Genomic DNA, 21,422 nt, shown 5'->3' with positions numbered 1-21,422 from the left:
TGTTGCTACTTCTTTGTTCTGCTTTTACTAATTCCACCTTTTTAGCTCCTATAAACCTGTTTCCGCATTCTGCATACCTTGTGTTGAGCAAATAAGTTTGTAAAATTTGTGTTATTTGGGTTTGCTCACTTTTGTTAAAAATGGCGCTGCCAGGTGAAACTGCTAATTACTTTCCTGCTTGGGAAGGGCCATTGTTATGCTAATGTTTCTGGAGGAGGGGTTTTCACGTCAAAAGTTTGAAGAAGAAGAAGCAGGAAGAGGAAGAAGCCAAGATGGCAGGGTGCTGAAGAAGAAGCCAGTTTGTGCAGAGATGAGAAGGGAGAAGGTGTGCAAATGGGGAACCAGAGGTGACTGAGCTGGTGGAGGCCTTTAATTCTAGGAAAACCCAGATGTGTCAGTAGCTTTGTGAGCACTAAATGAGTAGGTTTTGGAGTCCTGTGTGTGTTTACTCATCTGCCGGGTGCGAGGCTAGAATAAAGAAATGGCCCACCAGTTTTTGGTTCTACAGTTTCTTTACTGTCTGTCTGAATCTAATGGGAACCTGCACCTGCCTGGCAGTGACGATGGCCGTGATTACTGGGCCTATACCTTATAACCCTGCCGGGCCTACACCTTATAACCCTGCCCTACCATGTGACCTTAAAACCCCAAAGACCCTGCCAGTTGGGGCTCAGACTTTGGAGAATCAACTCCTCTGAGCTCACTGGCCTAATAAACTGGTTCTCCAACTCTCCAAGTGTCACTTGGCTTCTTGGACATTGTAGTCTGCTACAACACTTCTACTGTATAAAATAGGTTGAGTCAAGGGGCACAAAAGAGGCATTTTGGTTGTCAGAGGCTAGTAGCTAGCAGAGTGAGGAAGTTGGCATGCCTGGCAAAAAATTGGGTATTTATCAGATCGGTGGCTTTTGGAAAGTTTATTTTTTAAACCTCTGAGTCCTTATTAGTAGTATAATATTGTAGTAACTGTCTCATGGGGTGGTTGAAATGCTAAATGAGGTAATACCTGCAGACTTAATAAATAGCAGCTATGATTGTTGTTTGGGTTCAGAAGTTAGTACAACCAGCTTCTGAGGGTGATCTGAGAATGGCCAGTGGCCATTCTTAGCCTAAAGCAATAGTCATGATTAAGGGCAACATGATATCATTACTATCACCTCTACCATACCAATGATTATTTATTTCTTCTTACAATACCTTGGGCTGTCACACTGTAAACAATTACTTAGAAGAATTTTCTTTAGAAGATTACTAAGGTGTATTTTAAATAATGACCATTTAGATATTTTTTCTTATGAAAGGGTATTGATATTTTGAAGGCAAAAAACAGTGCCTATTACATAAAAGGCATTCAATAACTGTTTATTGAATGACTTTTGAAAAATGAGATACCATCACTATCAAATTATGGAAATTCCTCCCAAGTTTCATCTGTAATATTTAGAGGTAAACTGAACAAAAAAGTAGCTACAGTATGGTGTGTAGAGGCTGCTCTAGAATGTTCATACGAAAGGCACTTTTGTATTATATTCTGATTGACAGAAGAAACTTGTCTTGAGGTTTCACAGCCTAGCCAGTGCATACGGTATGTTTGGGTGCCTGTTAGAGGGATACTGATAGGAAAAGAAGCTTTCCAAGACACTTTTGGCTCATCCACTGTGATAGTAGTGGGAAATAAGGAATAGAAACAAAATATTTATTTTTTTGTAATTGGAGACAATTTATTTGGACAAATTAGTTGTTCTGTTGAAATAAATTGCAAAAACACTGAGAAGAGAACTTGCTTATGTGTCTCTGTAATTCTTATTATGCCTAGCATTATGAGTTTTAAAAAATATATAGTATGTACAATCAGCACTTGTTAGGTGATTGGTTTTTACTAAGCCATCAATAATTCTCTGTTGTGTTTGTGATTTTACCTTTGTAAGATAAGTTGTTTTATAGATTCCAAGTGAATAAATTTGACCAGGTCATCTCTCTAAGAATTCTTTTTTGTATTTTTCTGAAGCTGGAAACGGGGAGAGACAGACAGACTCTCGCATGCGCCCCACCGGGATCCACCCGGCTCGCCCACCAGGGGCGAATCTCTGCCCACCAGGGGGCAATGCTCTGCCCCTGGGCGGGGGGTGTCTCTCTGTTGCGACCAGAGCCACTCTAGCGCCTGGGGCAGAGGCCAAGGAGCCATCCCCAGCGCCCGGGCCATCTTTGCTCCAATGGAACCTCTGCTTCGGGAGGGGAAGAGAGAGACAGAGAGGAAGGAGAGGGGGAGGGGTGGAGAAGCAGATGGGCGCTTCTCCTGTGTGCTCTGGCCAGGAATTGAACCCGGGACTTCTGCACACCAGACCGACGCTCTACCACTGAGCCAACCGACCAGGGCCTTCTAAGAATTCTTTTAATGCTAATACTCTATGGTGATCAAATCTATTAAAAAAAAATCTTGGTAAGAAAAAAAAGAAGTTTTGGGAAAATCTGGGGATTTATTTGTCTTGTAGTAATACAGACAGGATTCTAGTGGATTGAAATTCTATAGATAAAATTATATATATTTACTAATAAAAAATTGATAATAAATAGTCTTTGGTGTTACTGAATGTAGCTCAGTAGGTTTGTTGGTTGACATGGAGTGGTTGGAGACAGCCTGTGGTTAATAGCATTTAGTTCTGGATTCCAATGCCTGGGTTTGATTCCTAGTTTTAGTGCCTAAAAGCTCCGCTGACCTTGGGCAAGTCACTTCATTTCTCTGTGCCTGTTTCCTCATCTACAAAACAATGATAATAGTAATTACTTTATTGGGTTGTTATAAAGATTAAATGAATGAATTATATCCAAAAAAGCACTTAGAATATTGTCTGGCACCGAAGCACTGTGTACATCCTCATGGTCATCTTTTCTTCTCTTAGATACAACTGACTTCAATCTGTCTTTCCACACTTGGTGGCTATAGAAAAAGAAATTCATGGGAAAGTTTTCCCCAAACCCCACTCTCAGAATACACATCTAAAGTTTTGCTTAAATTTGAAAGCAGCTATTTTTTTCCCCAATTCTCATTTATTAAGAGAACTTCTAAAAAAAAAATCTACTATTGATGTCAAAAGCCAAGTGAGCACTATTTCATTGAAGTATCTCAGCCATTCTTCTGGAATGGTTTTAAAGCAAGCAATCTACTGCTGCAAGCACTGCCTTTGATGTCAAATGGTCATTAAAAGTCCTATGATACTTAACTAAGACTTAAAATTAGTTTTCTCTATGTCTTGGCAAGGGTTCAAATTTGAGGTTAAATTCTGTTTAAGTGATTAAAACACTTGTAGTCCCCTCTGCCTGATGGTTTTAAATAGTTTTGTTTTATTGGAGTACTTCTGTCTTCAGGTACCTGCAGATGAAGAGGCACTCTTGTCACTCACAGGCTTAGTATTGAGGAAATCACATTTGGAAAATGCGTATAATCCAGCAATTTCTCTTCTGTGTATTTTTCCAAAGAATATGAAAACACTAATTCAAAAAATATATATATATACACACACACACACACACACACACACACACACACACATATCCCTATGTTCATTACAGCATTATTACAAATAGCCAAGATAGAGGAACAACTTAAGTGTTCATCTACAATGAATGGATAAAGAAGATGCAGTACACACACACACATATACACACACACACACAATTACTCTTCAGCAATTAAAAAGATAAAAGTTGTCATTTGTGAAAACATGGGTGGACCTTGAGGGTATTATGTTAAGTGAAATAAGTTAGAGGGTAAAGGATAAAAACCATATGACTTCTCTCATATGTGGAATATAAAACAAACAAACAAAAAGAACAAAAATAGAAACAAGTTCATAGATATGGACAAGAGATTGGTGGTTATGGGGTGAGCAGGGGGGTAGGTATGGGGAGGGAAAAAGTGGGTTGAAGGGAGGGTAAAGTGCATAAAAGAGGTCAAATGTATGGTTAAAAATGCAAACTAGGCTTTTGGTAACAAGCAAGCAAGCTATAACAAATGCAGATATTAATTATAATGTTGTACAACTGAAACATGTATGCTATCACCAATGTTACCTCAATCAAAAAGAAAAAGGGTTAAAAAAAAAGAAAATGCACCTGGCCCTTTGCTTTATGGTCTGTAATGCATTCCTTCTGTAAATTGTAAATACGACAAATTTTTTTTTCATTTAAAAATTGCTTCAAGCCTCTATTTTTTTAATCTTCTTTGTGAGAAATTTTCCTAAGCACTCCTACCTCAGTAGTTCTTTGAAAAATGTATTAAAGAAATTCCAGAAATGGCCCTTAAAGATACAAAGTACTAAAGTAAAATATGATGCTAAAGGGTGATAAGAGAATTGTAGTGCTGGTGGCTGAGGCTAGGCAGGTTCACATTGGATTCGGGCTGAGGGTACAAAGACAGAAAGGGTTGGGTCATTCCGTTTAATAAAGTCTCACAAGGCGGACAAGCACACAGGCAGGGAAACTGCCTCTCAGGCAAACAAACAGCAAAATGGCTGCTCACAGTGGTGGGCAGGCAATCCGGGCATCCGCAATCCCCCTGAGCACAGGCACCCATAGGCTTATATAGCCATACACACGTGCAGCAGCCATGTGCTCACGCACTAATCAGGCAAAGGGCTTGCAGTCCATAAACCAGCGAGCAAGCCTAACACAGCAGCCCCACAAAAATAAACTGGACTTTACTGTGATAATAAGAATGTGATAAGGTTTAATGTAATTTTTATGACTACTAAATTCTTTGAGAAAATCGTAATGTTACAGTAAAATGTTTCAAAGCAATAACATAAAGCAATTTTAAAAAGTAACTTCTTAAATACACTCTTTTAAAACCTGATAAGTGCTTTTAGGTCTCTCAGTTGGGATATTTAACTATAAACAGTTTTTGCCTTTTATATTGTGTACAGATCCCATTTCATGCAGTTTGAGTACAAAGTCATATATATTAACGACCTAGATTTATAGGGAAATGTTTCATCTTTGTTCTGGTTGGTAGTTGTCATCACTTGTCTTCTGTAAGCCTCTTCAAATATTCGCTTTCTTTTATCAGGCTGTCCCCGCGATTGGCTGGCAGAGCAAGGATCGAGCTCGGTTTCATTCATTTGTTTCTTTGCTCAGGCCCAGTCGCTCTCCTGTCTCTGCAGATTCTGTGCCCGGCCTTAGAGCAGTTGGGCAGGCCCGGCCCCCGGCAGCGCGCCGGGGGCGTGGCGTTGAGGGCGGGGCTGACCGGGAGCAAGACGGGCGGGCGCGTCCCAGGTTGGCAGCTTGAAGACAGTTGGTGGCGACGGCAGCGGTGGCCAGATTCTGATGCTCGCGGGCTCCGTGCGGTTGCAACCGTATTCCTCGCCCGCGCAGCGTCAGTTCGCCTGGGCCGTAGAGGGAGACCCGGCGGCGCTGTCCGAGAGCTCTGGGGTCTCAGCCTCTGGCTCTGGAGAGAAAGCTAAGTGCTCGCAGGAGCAGCCGTGTCCCAGAGCGGTCCCGGAACGCTCGCCGCCAGACAGCACGTTTAGGAAGCTCCAACCTCCGAGCCTTTTCTAGAGCCTGCAGCGCAGGGCTCGCGAGGAGAGTGGTGTCCACGGCGGAGAAAGGGGTGACCAGGATACCGATGATGGACAGACCGTCCCGGCGCGTTGGCTGTTGCTGTCTCCTCCTTCTGGCTCTTGTTGGATTTACCCGAAGCGAAGGCGTGCAGAACTGCCAAGAAGTTAGGAAACTTTTCCAGTGGCGCCTGCTGGGAGCGGTCAAGGGGCTGCCGGATTCACCGAGGCCAGGTAAAGCGCTGCTGGTCGGCGCAAGGCAGTGCGCCTGGGCGCGGGCCGGGCGTCCTGAGCGCCCGCATTTTGAGTGCTCCCCATCCTCCCGGGTGGCCCTTCGTGGAAAGATGACTTTTCAGGCCTTTCGGCCGCTCAAGGTGAATCCCCGTGAGGCCTCTGTGCAGAAGGTCGGTGTGAACCTGCCGAGCGCAGAGCAGCTCAGGTCCAGGGTGTCCCTGAGTATGGGAGTAATCAGCGACTAATTCGAGCTCTGGTTTCACCCTCCCGCCAGTTCGCCCTTAGTTTCGCCTGATGTGTTGAACAGGCCAGTAGAGTAGACAGCTGGGGACAGCGCGGCCAGACCGCGCTTCTGTTCCGAGGGGAAGAGGCCCTATTTGCTGCTTTCTTGTGTGGTGGAAAGAGTTGGGTTGATCGTTCCAAGTTTGATACCAAAACCAAACTGCGTTACACTTCTTTGCTGGAGAGTGGGGCACTGATGAGGGCAGCCGATCTCCTCTGTAATTAGCACTCGGACCCAGTACACTGCCCACACTGGCGTGACAATTAGCCACCTCCCTGCGCCCTGGCACCAAACTCTCTTTGCCGGAACTCGGACTGGCCAGTGTGTCTCTCTCAATCACTGGCAGTTTTAACTCCCTAAAGGTGTGAGGTTAACAGGCGATGAAACTGAACGCATTGGGGAGACACTTACCAGAGATGAGATACACCAAAGATTTAAGAGGAGAGAATACAAATAAGCGTTTTTAACGTATTCGGCTTCCTGTAGGCGCCTTAAGTATGCATCATTACCCGCCTGCTCCATGCCCCTACAGCTCAAATTTCCAGGTTACCTTAATCTGGAAGAATAGGTCTTAATTGTCAAACACAATAGCAGGTGTCTGGAGCTGAGATCTTACTGGAGCAATGTACTCAGACTATGAAGGCAACACAGACGAGTACTGTGAACATATTGGTTGACAAAGGACTTGTAGAGGATGCTTGGGTCTAAAATCTGTTTGCTGCCTGAGTTTTTAGGGTGAAGAGACTTGCTCTTAGCACTATGGAGTAGCTATTATGTTTGATTGCTTTGCTGGTTATGAACTCAGTTCTGGAATCATCCTACAAGGAAAATCTAAGCATTTGAAACACTGAATCCATTTTCGTTTCTGTGACCAGTCTCTTTAAACAAACACAAATATTTATTTGCATATGTTCGGTACTAGGTGCTTTTCTGGTGCTATTTGAAGTAACAGTTGAAATTCTCAGTTTAGGGCAATATCTGTCCTCAAAAACAACAGTACTCCCTCAAAACCTGTTTTCTTTCAGTGCGTTCTTTTCATGAAAAACATAAACCTCACTTATCAATAGCTAATAAAACCTATCTTATCAGAGTGTGTTTGGGAGGAGGATGCAGTGAGGGTGTTGAACTGTGAAATCTTCACCTGCATTATTAGATGTTGATTCCCATATACCATAATTTTGGCCAATATGTTGTTCAGTGAATGTTGACAGCTTCCCGGTAAGGTCTTGATTTCATCCACTTATCGTATCTCAGTATTTCTGGTACCTGTTGATGCAACACATTGACTAGAAGGTCTTACATTCCTAAAACCTTGTGTGTTTCATCTCTTTTGAAGAGGAATTTTGCAGAGTATCATAGCATTTTATTAGTATGTAAGGAGCTCTACCATGCAGAAGGAAATGGTTGTACTTATTTGAATTTGATACAGATGACACACACAAAGAGCAAGGATGCAGACACCTTTCTTAAGACATTTTGGCCTGACCTGTGGTGGCGCAGTGGATAAAGTGTAGACCTGGAAATGCTGAGGTCGCCAGTTCGAAACCCTGGGCTTGCCTGGTCAAGGCACATATGGGAGTTGATGCTTCCAGCTCCTCCCCCCTTCTCTCTTTCTGTCTCTCTCTCCTCTCTCTCCCTCTCTGTCTCTCTCCTCTCTAAAATAAATGAATAAATAAAAATTAAAAAAAAAGACATTTTGGATAGTTTACCCATTGCTAGTACCTTTATTGATATTTGGTTAAGGAATGGAGGAATGATAGTAGCACCTATGAAATTGGCTGTGCAGGGATGCACTCCGAAGGATATCAGTAGTGCTGGTGGAAAGAAGTGCTAACTTTCTTTGTTATTTGCATTCAGAAAAAGTCACAGGAAAGTATTCTTCTGAATTAGAATCACCCAATAACAGGCACTCACATCTGAATTTGATATAATTCAATATTTTTCTTTTCTCTGTGTTGTTGGTCATTGTTTATTTGAATAGTTAAATGAAATATTGAATTGTTTCCTTTAACATTGACCTTTCTCTTCTTCTTACTAAAAAAAAAATCTCATTTCCAAATTGAGTAAACCACACATACCACATGTTTCATAAATGCTTTTCTTTATTTTTATATTTTGTATGTTTTATAACATTTAGTTTGATTAAGTATTAGTAGTTGGCTATCTTATTTTCTAAAATTATCCTTAACCTCAAAAGAGAGCATAGATATTATACAAGTAATTTCCACATGAGAACACAAAGATTAATATTCTCTGTAACAAATGCATTTATTTAGCACACAGGCTTTCATTGATGAAAGCTAGTACATTTAAATTTGATAATTGTTTCCCTTGAAAGTTTATTTTTTTTAGTGCTTTCTTTCATTTCCTGTAGCAAGAAGTTAATTTCTGAGCTGTCTAGCCAAAATACTTAAAAAAAAAATAACATAAGTTGGTAGAATAACTTTTTACACTTTCTTCCTACATTTGTGACTTTTACATTTTCTGAAAACTACCCAATTTGAAATTATTAAAATGGTGAGAAAGGCCATTTAAGCTGTTTCTCAGATTCCCCTCACCTTTGTTCTCTACCCTGCTCCAATTCTTTTAAGCCTATTGAGCTCCTAAGATGTTTGGATCAGAAGTGTAAAAAAGGAGAGAAGGTGTAAATGTGATTAGAATTACAGATTTTCCTGTGTTCTGATTTTATTTCCTAAGTAGTAGTCAAGGTGCCCTTTGCTCTTGTTTATTGTATTCAGAAAAGAACTGTTAGCAAAGGTCCTTTTATTTTTATGTTATTTATAGGGGAGGAGAGATAATGCTTTCCCATTGAAATTCTCTTCACGTGCATGGTTCACACATGTATTATTTCCTTTTTTTAAAAAAGAAGATAATTCAGAAAGGAGAGAATTATAAAAAAAGTCCAAGACTACATTCAGTTAATTTGCCAACTAGTTTTAAAAATGCGAATGTTTCTCAATATAGAGATTAGTTTGTGAAAGACAACTTTTTCTTGGTGACTTTTGACTATAAATGGGGTAATAAAAAAGAAACTTGATATGGCAAAATAAATCCTGATACTCTAAGTAGAGCTCTATACTTTTAATTTTTAAACTGCTTTCATGGTAATCAAATCTTATGATTGCTTTAAGGACAGTGTTACTTCATTTTCACACGCAAGAGAAATAATTTACTTGGTAATCTTGGAGTTTGGAATTACAGACATTTGAATTTCAAAAGTTGGTTCTGCCATCAGCATTTCTGTGACCTGGGATTTCAGTTATCTTCTTTGAACCTCTCTTTCCTCATCTGTAAAATGGGAATATTAGTTCTGAAAGGGTTACTGCATAGATGGTATGAAATAACATATGTATGTAAAATGTCACAAATCAGGCTAAAAAATGTGTTGTTGTCATTGCAATTTTTATTTAGTATCTTGATTTTCACTGGACTTGGTCTTTAAGGATGAAATTTTACATCTCTGTATATCAGAAAATATTTTTATAACTAGTTTTATTGTTTTTTTCAAGTCACAAATGATTGTTTTTAAAATTGGAAAACATGTTTCTATATGAAATGCTTTTTATTAGGTTTTGGTGAATTTTTTTTGTGTGTGTGAACTAATGGAAACTCTAAGAAAGAAACGCAGCAACACCACTGCTGGTGGCAGCCCTCAAAGCTACTGCCTCCACTGCCACCACCATCACTCTGCTGTCTGTTGATGGAGAAGCTCAGCTATGGTGATCAAATTTCCCAAGCCATAAAAGGGGCCCAATGGTCTGACCTTGGGGCATATTATTGTTAGGATTTTCCTCTGTTGAAGTTCACCAGCCAGGAACCACCAGAAACAAATCTATTTTCAAACTGGGTTTACTTTGCTTGCTGCAGCAAGAAAGATTGCACCCCACACGAACTGTGGATATCTTGGTAAGAGGAGATTGAAAAGCGCTTTTTATGGGATTTGGGCTTGTGCTGGGTGATTTTTAAAGAGGATTTAATGAAGTAGGACAGTTGAGTAATTAGACATTTTTGTAATTTAGGTGTTAGGAAGATTAAGGTGTGAGTAGTTTAAGAAGCAGTAGTCACTCTTGTTGGTCAAAAGAGGGGGATGTTTAGTCATTTTTGTGGTGTGTTGAGTGTCCTTGTGGCTATTCTGCTGCACTGCAGGTCCCAAGGGGCTTTGTACTATCATTGTTTTCTTATTCTGTGCGTGATGTCTGTGTTGAGTTGTAAACATTAAGGCTTAGTTCCAGCGTCTGGGAAGTTTGTCACTTTCTCCACTAAAAAATCCAGTGTGTTCTTTGATGTTTAAGAGAATCATGGGTTTTATTTTTATCTAGGCCTCTGGTAAAGCTTATTGTTAAGGAGATGAGTATAATTTTCTATTTTTGGATGATGGAGTATGACTGTCCATCAGGAGCCTGAATTGTACTAATCACACCCTATTCTCTCATAGTTTTTAAAAAAATTTATTTATTAAGTGGGAAGAGGAGAGATAGAGAGACAAACTCTCATATGCACCCTGAAGACTGAGAGCCACCTGCCCCCCCCCTCTGAGGCTGATGCTGAAATCAACTGAGCTATCCTCAGTGCCTGAGGCCAATGCTTGAACCAATCAAGCCACTGGCCGTGAGAGGAGAGAGAGAAAGAAGGGGGAGAGGGAGGGGAAGTGAAGCAGATGATTGTCTCATGTATGCCTTGACCACAGATTGAACCTGGGACATCTACATGCTGGGTCAACATTCTACCCACTGATCCAGCCAGTCAGGGCCTATTTTTTCATAGTTTACTAACAAATGTAAATGTTGTGGTGTTCCCATTCTCCTTCTATTCCATAATTTAAGTTCCCTTTTGTCAAGTGTTCAACATCTTGTATTTGTATAATTGGCATCAGCAAGAGTGGAATTTGGGGAACGTACAAATAGCATTTTATAATTTTCCTACTACTTTCTCCTGAATCACATTTCCAGCTTGTATAGCCTTTCTGTGGAATATGAATTTTAGTTTTGTCTCTGTGTGTGTGTGTGTGTGTGTGTGTGTGTGTGTGTGTATGTATGTGTGTAATTTGCTTTTCACATTTGATAAGAACACTTTCTAAGTTTGTTACATTTTTAAAAATTATTATTAACTGGTGTAAGACCAAAGTAACATTTCAACAACCGGATGACTCTCCTAAACAGACATGATTTGTAAATTAGTGACCTCTTGGTATAATTGTTCAAGGAACCACAAATTCATTTTGTATTAATGGAATCATGAGAAACTTCAGTCATATGCTTTGTTGAAATAGATGGTGAATATGGCACCTGATCTACTCTGTTGAGTAACAATAACAATTTTAATGAAAAATAGCCATTTCTCATATCCATCTTTCTTTGATAAAAGCCTGACTTTCAACTAGCTAGACAAAAAGACATCAATTGTGCCCTCGATTCTTCTACTTTTCAGCTTTAGGTATTTCAGATTTCGCTAATGATATTGCTAAAACCATTCTAAAATGATTAGTCTTTCTTCTATGAATCACAATAAATAGAACAGTTTTTGATTAGCCATATCTGGTTCACATATGGCTGTTTTGTAAGTTGAATGTATAATGTACTTTTATAGAAAGAAAGTGAGATTTTGTACTTTCATGTTTGTATGAAAGAATACATGTTCTCCTTAAAATTTAAAATACTGAAAAGTATAAGGTAAGAAAAATAACTACTATCTAGAATTAACCAACAATAATCCTTTGCATTCATCTTTCATTATTCCCATAAACCTCTGCTAAGCACATAAATATCCCTTGAAGGAGTGTAGAATATCTTTATTATTCTTTGTAACTAATTATAAATCCTTGACATTAAACATCCTTCTAAGTATGTATTTTTTTGTGATGGTATAGTATGGAACCGAATCACTGTACCATAAATTGAATTCTCCCTTGTTGTTGTGATGTAGGTTTCCAATATTCACTACCATGAAGTTATATGGCTAAGGACATGAAAAGTAAATGTGCTAAAAACTCTTACCACTTATGACTTTGCCCATTATCCACATTCATTGTACATTACTGTTTTGTGGTTTTCAGAGTTAAAACCTTACACTTATTTTATAAAATTAATTTTTAATTCATTGCTGTATGTGATTATTATGAATCAAATTGATTCACCTTCATTTTCATGCTATTATATGTGAGTGGGTATAAATATAATTGATATTTGCATATTAATTTTCTATCTTTTTTCCCTTGAATGAGAAGCAAGGAGGCAGAGAGACAGACTCCCACATGTGTTCCAACCAGGATATATATGGGGTGATGCTCTGCCCATCTGGTGCTGTTGCTCAGCAACTGAGCTATTTTAGTGCCTCAAGCTAGGGCACAGAGCCATTCTCAGTGCACAAGGCCATCTTGTTCCAACCAATCCACGGCTGTGGGAGAGGAAGAGAAAGATAGAAAGAGACAATGGGGTGGGTGGAGAAGTAGATAGTCACTTCTCCTGTGTGCCCTGACCAGGAATCAAACCTGGGACATCCACACCCCAGGCTGATGCTCTACCACCGAACCAACTGGCCAGGGCCAGTTTTATATCTTGTAATCCTGCAGAATTTCTTTATTAGATTTAATAGATCATTTTAATGAATTCTTATAATTTTTTTATATACAATATGATATTTTTAGTGGAAGAAGTTAGTTTTAATTATTTTCTTATTTGGATTTCTTTTATTTTTTTTTGCTTTATTACTTTGCTACAACCTCCAGTACAATGTTGAATAGAAATAGCAAGAAAGCCTGAATCCTTGTAGTCTTCCTGATCTTATGAAAAAAATGGGCAACCATTTAGTATCATCTTAGCTGTGAATTGTTTTTTTTGTTTGTTTTGTTAGATACTTCTATTCAGGTTGAGAAAGTCCCTTTTTATTCATAATTTTTTCTGTTGTGTTAATCTTGAAAGGGCATTATTTTTCTTTGGTGCTTTTTCTTCATTTCTTGAAATAGCCATGTGTTGTTTGTTTGCTTGCTCTGCTGTGTTTAGATGGTGCATTACATTGACCCTGCACCCACTTTAGCAGCTGCTCAGCTTCCCTGGTGCCTGTGGACCAGGGCTGGTGGATCCCACCCTCTCTCCATGAATGTTAGTTGTTTCCCTTCCCTCTCCCCAAATCCCACCTGTTTCCTCAGTGCTCTGATAAGTAGTCTCAAAAATGCATCTTAAAAACTGTATAAGAATTTCTGTGGGGTCTCCTTCGGCATGGGCACCTGCCAGTTGAAAGGTGAGCACCTGTGAGACTGTGACAGGGCCTCCACATTCTTGTCCCCGAGAAGGGGACTTTTACCATTCTCTCAGGGATGTGCTGGGGCCTCTGCATTCTCCCGTTGTCCTCGGGGCTGACTGCCAAACTAGAAGCTTGCCAGGCTGATAGCGACAGTGCACTCCTGCCAGTGTTTACAGTGCGTGTTTCCCCACTGGGTGGTCAGCCATTATCTGAAACACACTGGCACACGTGCACTGCCTCTCATTGGAAGCACATGCGTTTGCCCTCTGTCCCTGTAAAAAACAGCGAATTTCGGGAGGTTTCTGCACCACATGGATGTGAAACCGCTGTCTGGCCTTAAGTTGTGAGGAATGCTTTCTAACTTGTGGTGTGTCTTTTCAGATTTCTTCATTCTTCTCCTGGTTGTTTTAGGCCCAAGAAGGGCCAGCCGTTGCCTGACCAGCAAGAGGTCTTGCGGTCACACTTAGCACAGTGGTCTCTACCCCTAGACCCCCAGATGATGCACACATTTACTAAAAGAGCTTCTTATTTTTCTTTCCTATTTGGTCTGTATTTCACCAGGGATTTCCCTTTAAACAAAAATAGAATTTCAAATAAATACCCAGAAAAAATATGGCAGTACACCCTAGAACACACCCATTGTAATACTTCATTGATAGGAAAAGTCCAGAATAGGTATCGGAGAGGAGACACAGAGCAGATGGGGGGTTGCCAGGGTGAGAGGAGTGGGGAGTGTCATTTTGGTTCAGAGTTTCCATTTGGGTTGATGGGATACTTTGCAAGAAGATAGTAGCGATGTTTCAGAGCATTGTGAAGAGACTTCACACTGAGAAATGGCAAAACTTAAAAAATAAGCAGTCACCTTTATTTTTTACTTATAATGAATCACGCTATGGAAAAACAGAGAAAAAGAACAGTAAAAAAATAAAATAAAAATACAGAACAATTCCAAATAAAATTAAATTAATAAAAAGATGAATCGCACCACAGAGGAAACACCCCCATAACTTTAAAAGAAAATAAAATAAAACTGTCAAGGAGAGGTGGTAAATCAAATTCTTCTGATGTGGTGGGGACAGCTGGATGAAGAACAAGCAGCTCTGGAGCTGGCCCTGATCGCTGCCCAGAGGCAACCCCTTTTCTCTGGCTGAACCAGGGTAGGTTTTGCAGGGCATTCTTGACACAGCAGTGGTGGGGCCTCAGTGTGGTCCGGAGACGCTGCACAGGCGGCCCCGCTCCAGAGCTGCAGCTGGAGGAAGCACGGCCGCTGGAGTCGGGCACTCCTCCAGGTCTAGGTCGGCCGCCAGGTCTGCCCTTGCAGCCGGCTCCTGTAGGTGTCCCTCAGGTGGAGCAGGAGCCGGCTCTGCCTCCTGGTCCCCTACCCTGAGCATCTCCTCAGACAAGAGCAGTGACATCACACCTTGCCAGAACAAGGATGTCACCACACAATGTCCTCACTAACTGATGAGAGAGACCAACAGAACTCAGAATCCTGGTAACCAGGGAACCACATTCTCAAACAACCGCTAGCCAGCTCAGTTGACCAGAGACTTTAGTTGAGTCAACATGTCCTTGTGTTGTCTTCCCCGGTCCCAAGGTCGTGGGAACCAAAGAAACAGCGCTGATGGTTTTTTCCGCCGTGGCCGCCGCTGGGTCCAGACTCTGCGCAGACGTCCGTGGCCCTTTTCTCGGAGGAACCGAGAAATAACCCATGGAGGCTCAGAGGTGGTGCTTCCGGACCAGGCCACCACTGTGATTTCACCTGAGCAGGTCTATGTCTCCTGCGTGTGTGTGTTTGTGTGCGTGCGCGCACGTGTGTGTGTGTGTGTGTGTGTGTGTGAGAGAGAGAGAGTGAGTTTTGGTGTGAGTGTATGAATATGTGTTTCATGTCAGAGGAGCCTGCTGTTAGGAAGAACGGGCTGAGCATGTGGGTCAGAAGCCTTGTAAACCAGCACATTCACACCGCTGCCTGTTTGGATCGTAAGTGTGGGTGGCACCCTCTGCCCCTGGTTTATCTTGAGTCCTGGAGGTGAACTTCATTTCCACTGGGAGGGGGTCTCTTCAGAAACATCCTTGGGTCTGATTTGGGAGCAGAAGGTGCAGCGGGAAAAGCAGCAGCGACGAGGGCCAGGCTGGGCTTGAGGCATCCTGACCCGCTGCTGGTCATGTCATTGCAGAGCTCAGTCAACAGCACCCAGGAGCAGCATCTGGAGGAAGGAGACCCTCACATCATCTCCACAACTGTGGCCCAGGTGCACCGTAGTAGTGATGTTCCATGCAGGCCTGCAAAGAGTGTGGCCACCTGGGCGGCCGGGGACCTGGGGCCCGTGGATGACCTCAGTAGGTCTCCTCTCCCGGAGCCACCCAGGGTCTGGAGGAGGTCTCGTCCCCCAACGCCATACAGGCTCAGGAGGTCTCTTCTTTTTACAACACCCAATTTCCCGAGGATTCCTCCCCTGATGCTACCCAGGGTCCAGACTCCTTCCCCAAAGCTGCCCAGGCTCACCATGTCTGAATCCAGCCTACAGCAGGGGGCCCATGTTAATCGCAGTGAGACAAACCACCTGGAGCCCAAGGAAGCAGAACTAAAGGGTGAGAAGATGGTTGAGGACATAGTGGGATGGTGGGGGAGGGTTGGAGGGGAATCTGAGATTATTGGGAAGGGTCGGTGTCAGACACACAGGGAGCACTCCTAGAGGCTGGCCAGGAGCAAAGACTGGCTTCAGACCACCCACGTGCAGGATGGCTGGCGGGGAGGACGTCCTGTGGTGGGTCTGGCCTTTGGCTGTGCTCTGCCTTTGGAGAAAACATGGAAATGGAGGCATATGGGTAATCTTTTCTCCTCTAGCAGCTCCAGCACCAGCCCAGGAGGCAGATCCGGCTCTTGCTCCACCTGAGGAACATCTGGAGGAGCCGGCTGCACAGGTTGACCTGGAGGCCGACCCAGAGCTGGAGCGGTGCCTGACTCCAGTGGCCCTTTTCACCTTATGAAGTTTTTCCAGCTGCAGCTATGGAGGTGGGGCCGGCCTCCACTGCGCCTCCTGACCACACTGAGGTGGGAAATCAGCTGCCTGAAGAAGCCTCCGACCAACCTGCCTTGACTCCACCCACACAGGAAGAGCTGTGCCTGCACACCACCTCAGGGCCAGCTCAGGAGGCAAATGACGAATCAGCTATCCCTGGCACATCGGAGGGATCTATTTTCCCACCTCTTTTTGATTGTTTTCTTTTATTTTCTGTCATCGTCATATTTCCATTTTCACCTTGGCCCTATAGGGTATTTTATTTTATTAATTTTTTTTGGAATTATTTTGCCTTCTTTTATTTTATTTTTCTTTTTCTGTTTATATCTTTTTACTGTATAGAGTAATTCATTATAAGTAATAAAATAAAAGTGATTATTTAGATTTTAATTTGTGCCATTCCTCAGCATGAAGTCCCTTAATGATGCTGTGCAAGCATCACCTCTAACTTGTAGAAAAACGTCCCATCACCCTGAATGGAAACCCTGCACCAAAAAGACTCACCCTCCTATCCCTGTAAAACCTCACCTGCTTTCTGTCTCTGCTCCTTTACCTATTCTAGACATTTCCTATCAATGGAATCTTACCATAGTGCTGTTTTCAACGCGCTCCCATACCTTTTTTGTTTTTATCTGAAATAACATTTTTGCCATTAAAAATGGAAATCCCAGATCGAATAGAGAGACAGATATAAAAAGAAAACTTTTTTAGTAAGTCTGTGCTTTATATATGGGTAGTGACCACTCTGCTAAGTGTGATCCCAGGGCCAGAACGTAGTCAGGTGACAGCTTGACCTTCCTGGGCATAAAACAAACACGAGAATAATGCAGAAATCTGCAAAGACAAACCACAATCTGGAAAGCATTCCTTACGAGGCCAGGCCAGAGAGTGGTTTCACATTCCTGCGGGGCATGAACTTCCTGAAAATTGGTCTTTTCTTTCTTTCTTTCTTTCTTTCTTTCTTTCTTTCTTTCTTTCTTTCTTTCTTTCTTTCTTTCTTTCTTCTTTCTTCCTTCCTTCCTTCCTTCCTTCCTTCCTTCCTTCCTTCCTTCCTTCCTTTCTTTCTCTCTCTCTCTCTCTCTTTCTTTCTTTTTTTTGTATTTTCCAAAGTTAGAAATGGGGAGGCAGTCAGACAGACTCCCACATGCACTCGACCGAGATCCACTCAGCATGTCCACCAGCGGGCGATGCTCTGCCTATCTGGGGTGTTGATTTGTTGCAACCAGAGCCATTCTAGTGCCTGAGGTGGAGGCCATGGAGCCGTCCTCAGTGCCTCAGCCAACTTTGCTCCAATGGAGCCTTGGCTGCAGGAGGGGAGGAAAGAGACAGAGAGGAAGGAGAGGGGGAGGGGTGCAGAAGCAGATGGGCCCTTCTCCTTTGTACCCTGACTGGGAATCAAACTCGGGACATCCACACACCAGGCTGCTGATGCTCTACTGCTGAGGCAACTGGTCAGGGCCAAGTTGGTGTCTTCTAAAAAGAGAGAGGGCAAACACCTGCACTCTCAATAAGAGGCAGTGCTCACGCCAGTGCAAGGCAGATGATGGCCCACCACCCTGATGAGGACACACGCACTGTAAATGCCAGTGGGAGAGCTCTGTCCCCATCAGACTGAAAGGCTTCTGGTCTGGTGGTGAGCAGCCCGGGGGACAATGTGAGGATAGAGAGGCACCAACAGCTCCCTGAAAAGAAGTAGGAAAGGCCCCTCTTCTGGGGGAACAGTGTGTAAGACCCATCAAATTCATCAGGTGCTCAACTTCACCGGGCAGGGCTCACCCTAGGGCAGGGGTAGTCAACCTTCTTATACCTACTGCCCACTTTTGTATCTCTGTTAGTAGTAAAATTTTCTAACCGCCCACCAAGTTTCCAAAGTATTAGTGATTTATAAAGTAAGGAAGTAACTTTACTTTATAAAATTTATAAAGCATAGTTACAGCAAGTTAAAGCATATAATTATAATTACTTACCAAGTACTTTTTTTTTGGATTTTTCCCTAATTTTGGCAGAATAAATCTTTATAAAACAACTTACTATAGTTAAATCTTTTTATTTATACTTTGGTTGCTCCACTATCGTCCACCATGAAAGCTGGAACTACCACTAGTGGGCAGTAGGGACCAGGTTGACTACCACTGCCCTAGGATATTATCCCAAAGAACTTTTTGCACAACTTCTCAAAGATCTATATTCAAGACTGCCCATCAGAGCAGTATAAAATAGCCAGGAATGGAGAAAAACAAAACTGTCCATGGACAGTGGTGGGACCCACCAGTCCTGGTCCACATGGATGATGGAAGCTGGACAGCAGCTAGAGTTGGGGCAGGGGTCTCCACGTGCTGACAGAAAAAGAGCTCAGGGGTCCTCTCACATGAGACATGTGGCCCAACATCTGATTCCATGATCCCACTTCTTAGAGCACGACCATGTGATTTCAGCTGGCAGAGAGTCATATATGAAAATCAGCCTGAGTGTAACACAGACAAAACAAACCTGAGTGAGAAGGGCGGACCCTGAGAGATACCAACCAAGCTACTCATGATGCTCACCTGTGGGGTGGAGACATCAATCTCTGACCTTCTCCTTGATGTGATGTCTAATTTGTTAAAATGCATGTGTGACTGTGACAGTTCTAAATATAATATATTAAAGTTATATGTCCAGTGTTATCAGTGTATCACTCATCTATAAAGTACATTATTTATGTTTAAGATTTTTATTGTTAAAGAATTTATGAGAAGGAAAATAAAGGTTAGTTATAGTACCATATTGAATTCTAAAAGAATTCAGAAACAAATAAAGAACAAAGTCCTTCCCGGGAGGAGAGCCCTGATACGGGGGCCTCACCATGCCTGTTCTTTCCAGGATTTTGCACATAGTGTTGGCATGTGCATGTGTGTGCTTCTGCTTTCTCTCACCCATGTGTGCATTGGTGGGTGCCTCTGTGTGTTCACATGTGTGAGCGTGTGCACCTGTGGGTGTCTGAAAGGTAGGATTCCTGGGCATGTGCTCTTCCAAACCCTCATTTCTCTTGGGGTGGACGCTGCCAGTCAGAGTTGTTGGCATTTTCTGTGACTCCACATCAGAATTTCCAAAGCTCCCTGTGGTGGAACCTGGATCATTACTCATTTTTCACTTTTCTTGTTTTAATTTGTACAGGATTTTAAAATATTGGGTGCAGTTCCTATATCCGAGGAGAAAAGGAAAACATCACAATGAAAGAAAAATAAAGAGAATGGTCACAGAGTGGGGATAAAACCAATTCTTCTGATGAGAGTAGTGCAGGTTCGAGAGCAGACGGCTCTAGAGCTGGCCCTGGTGTGTGGTCAGAAGCAGGTGCTCTGTGGCAGGAACCAGGGCAGGTTCTGCAGAGGGCTCTTCAGTCGGCGGTGGCGGGGCCTCGGGTAACTCGGCAGATGCTGCACAGGCCACCTGACTCCAGAGCTGCAGCTGGAGTGACTACTGGAGGCGTCACCCCTCCATGTCTGGAGCGGCCTATAGGCCCTCCCCTGCGTCTGGCTCTTCGAGTGAAGAGGTGGAAGCTGCTGGCTCTGTCTCCTGGGCTGGTGCTGGAGCTGTGAGAGGAGAAAAGATCCTCCACATGCATTTCCACATGCCCCCCAAAGACAGCACAGCCAGAGCCTTCCAGAGAAGCCATAGCACGGGATCCACCACAGGATGTCCTCCTACTGGCCCACAGTCCAGTAGAAGGGTGGTCTGAGTCCAGTCTGCTCCTGGCCAGCCTCTGTGCGTGCTCCCTGTGTGTCTGGCACTAACCCTTCCTCATCAGGTCACATACATCCCCACCCCCCACCACAACCCACCTCCCCCACATTCACATCCGTGGGTTCTGCCTCCTTGGCCGCCTGGTCCTCCTGGCCAGTTTCTTTGACTTGGGCATTGTGCTCCCAATATCATGTCTGAAATGTGCTGCGGTGGGATACTGTGTTGCTTTGGGGAGAAGTACATCTCTGGCCATCCAGAGGCCCTAGCTCCCCAAACCCCCAAGTGGCCACACTCACTTTGAGCCTGCTCTGGACCTTGGTGCTGTGGCCCAATTGCCCATAACTGGTGGAAACGGGTGGGAGTCTCCGTCAGCAGCCTGCTGCTCTTCCATGTTGTGGGTTGAGCTCTGCAATGACCAGCGCAGTGGATAGAGCGTTGAACTGGGATGCAGAGGACCCAGGTTTGAGACCCTGAGCTCGCCAGCTTAAGCATGGGCTTATCTGGTTTGAGCAAAGCTCACCAGCTTGGACCCAAGGTCGCTGGTCTAGCAAGGGGTCACTCGGTCTTGAAGGCCCACTGTCAAGGCACATATGAGAAAGCAATCAATGAACAGCTAAGGTGTTGCAACAAAAAACTGATGATGGATACTTCTCATTTCTCTCTGTTCCTGTCTGTCTGTCTCTATCTATCCATCTCTCTGACTCTCTGTCTCTGTCTCTGTAAAAAGAAAAAAAAGAAGATTCTCCTTCAGGGCTCAGGATGAACTTCTGGCAGAGGGCACCACCCACACTCCAAGTCAATCCAGCAAGCCCTGACCTGGGGTTTGAATGTGACAGACCCACCTTCTGATCCCTCCTCAGCCTGTTCCTGATTGGGGCAGACCCTTCCCACATGAACCTTTTGAGCGCTTACGCGCGCACACACGCGCGCGCACGCACACACGCACACACGCACACACGCACACACGCACGGGACATAGGGCTGCTCAGATGGGATCAGAGTGGTGGCTCGGCCTGCACAAAACCACCTTGGGCCCCCTTGTGTTACCTTGGGTCCCACCCTGAATAGGGCCCCAGGTGTCTGGCCTGAGCCTGGAACATCGGCAGCCTTGGCAAAACACTATCACTTCTGTCTCTTTTGAGGCTGTGGCCTCCTGATGCTGAAAAAAAGCAAGAGAACATCTAGTCTCTGCCAATGTGTCCAGTGAAGTTAGCTGGAAAGGGGCTGTTTTATAATGTTGTTGCTTGTTTACCAGGGTCCAAGATCAGTTTGGCTGTATTGTCAGAATATGAGGTCACCCCAGGGTCTTTTACCCAGGGGGTTTTTTCAGACCAGCAGTGAATTCATTTCTTTTTTTTTTTTTTTTTT

General features: G+C 43.4%; 1 protein-coding gene across 1 annotated transcript in view; it reads left to right on the top strand.

Annotated features, from left to right (window-relative positions):
* Window positions 1–5,288: 5,288 nt before the first annotated feature.
* The window catches only part of GPC5 (glypican 5), a 1,883,811-nt gene continuing 1,867,677 nt past the window's right edge, over window positions 5,289–21,422 (top strand). Inside the window, exon 1 of the mRNA XM_066235594.1 lies at window positions 5,289–5,786. Within this exon, the coding sequence (XP_066091691.1) occupies window positions 5,621–5,786 (166 nt within the window). The 5' untranslated portion in view covers window positions 5,289–5,620. The remainder of the gene's footprint in view (window positions 5,787–21,422) is intronic.

The sequence above is a fragment of the Saccopteryx bilineata genome, chromosome 6 (assembly GCF_036850765.1).
Source record: "Saccopteryx bilineata isolate mSacBil1 chromosome 6, mSacBil1_pri_phased_curated, whole genome shotgun sequence".
Lineage (NCBI taxonomy): Eukaryota > Metazoa > Chordata > Mammalia > Chiroptera > Emballonuridae > Saccopteryx > Saccopteryx bilineata.
Note: the sequence above shows the minus strand (reverse complement) of the source record. Positions and strands in the feature narration are given on the sequence as shown.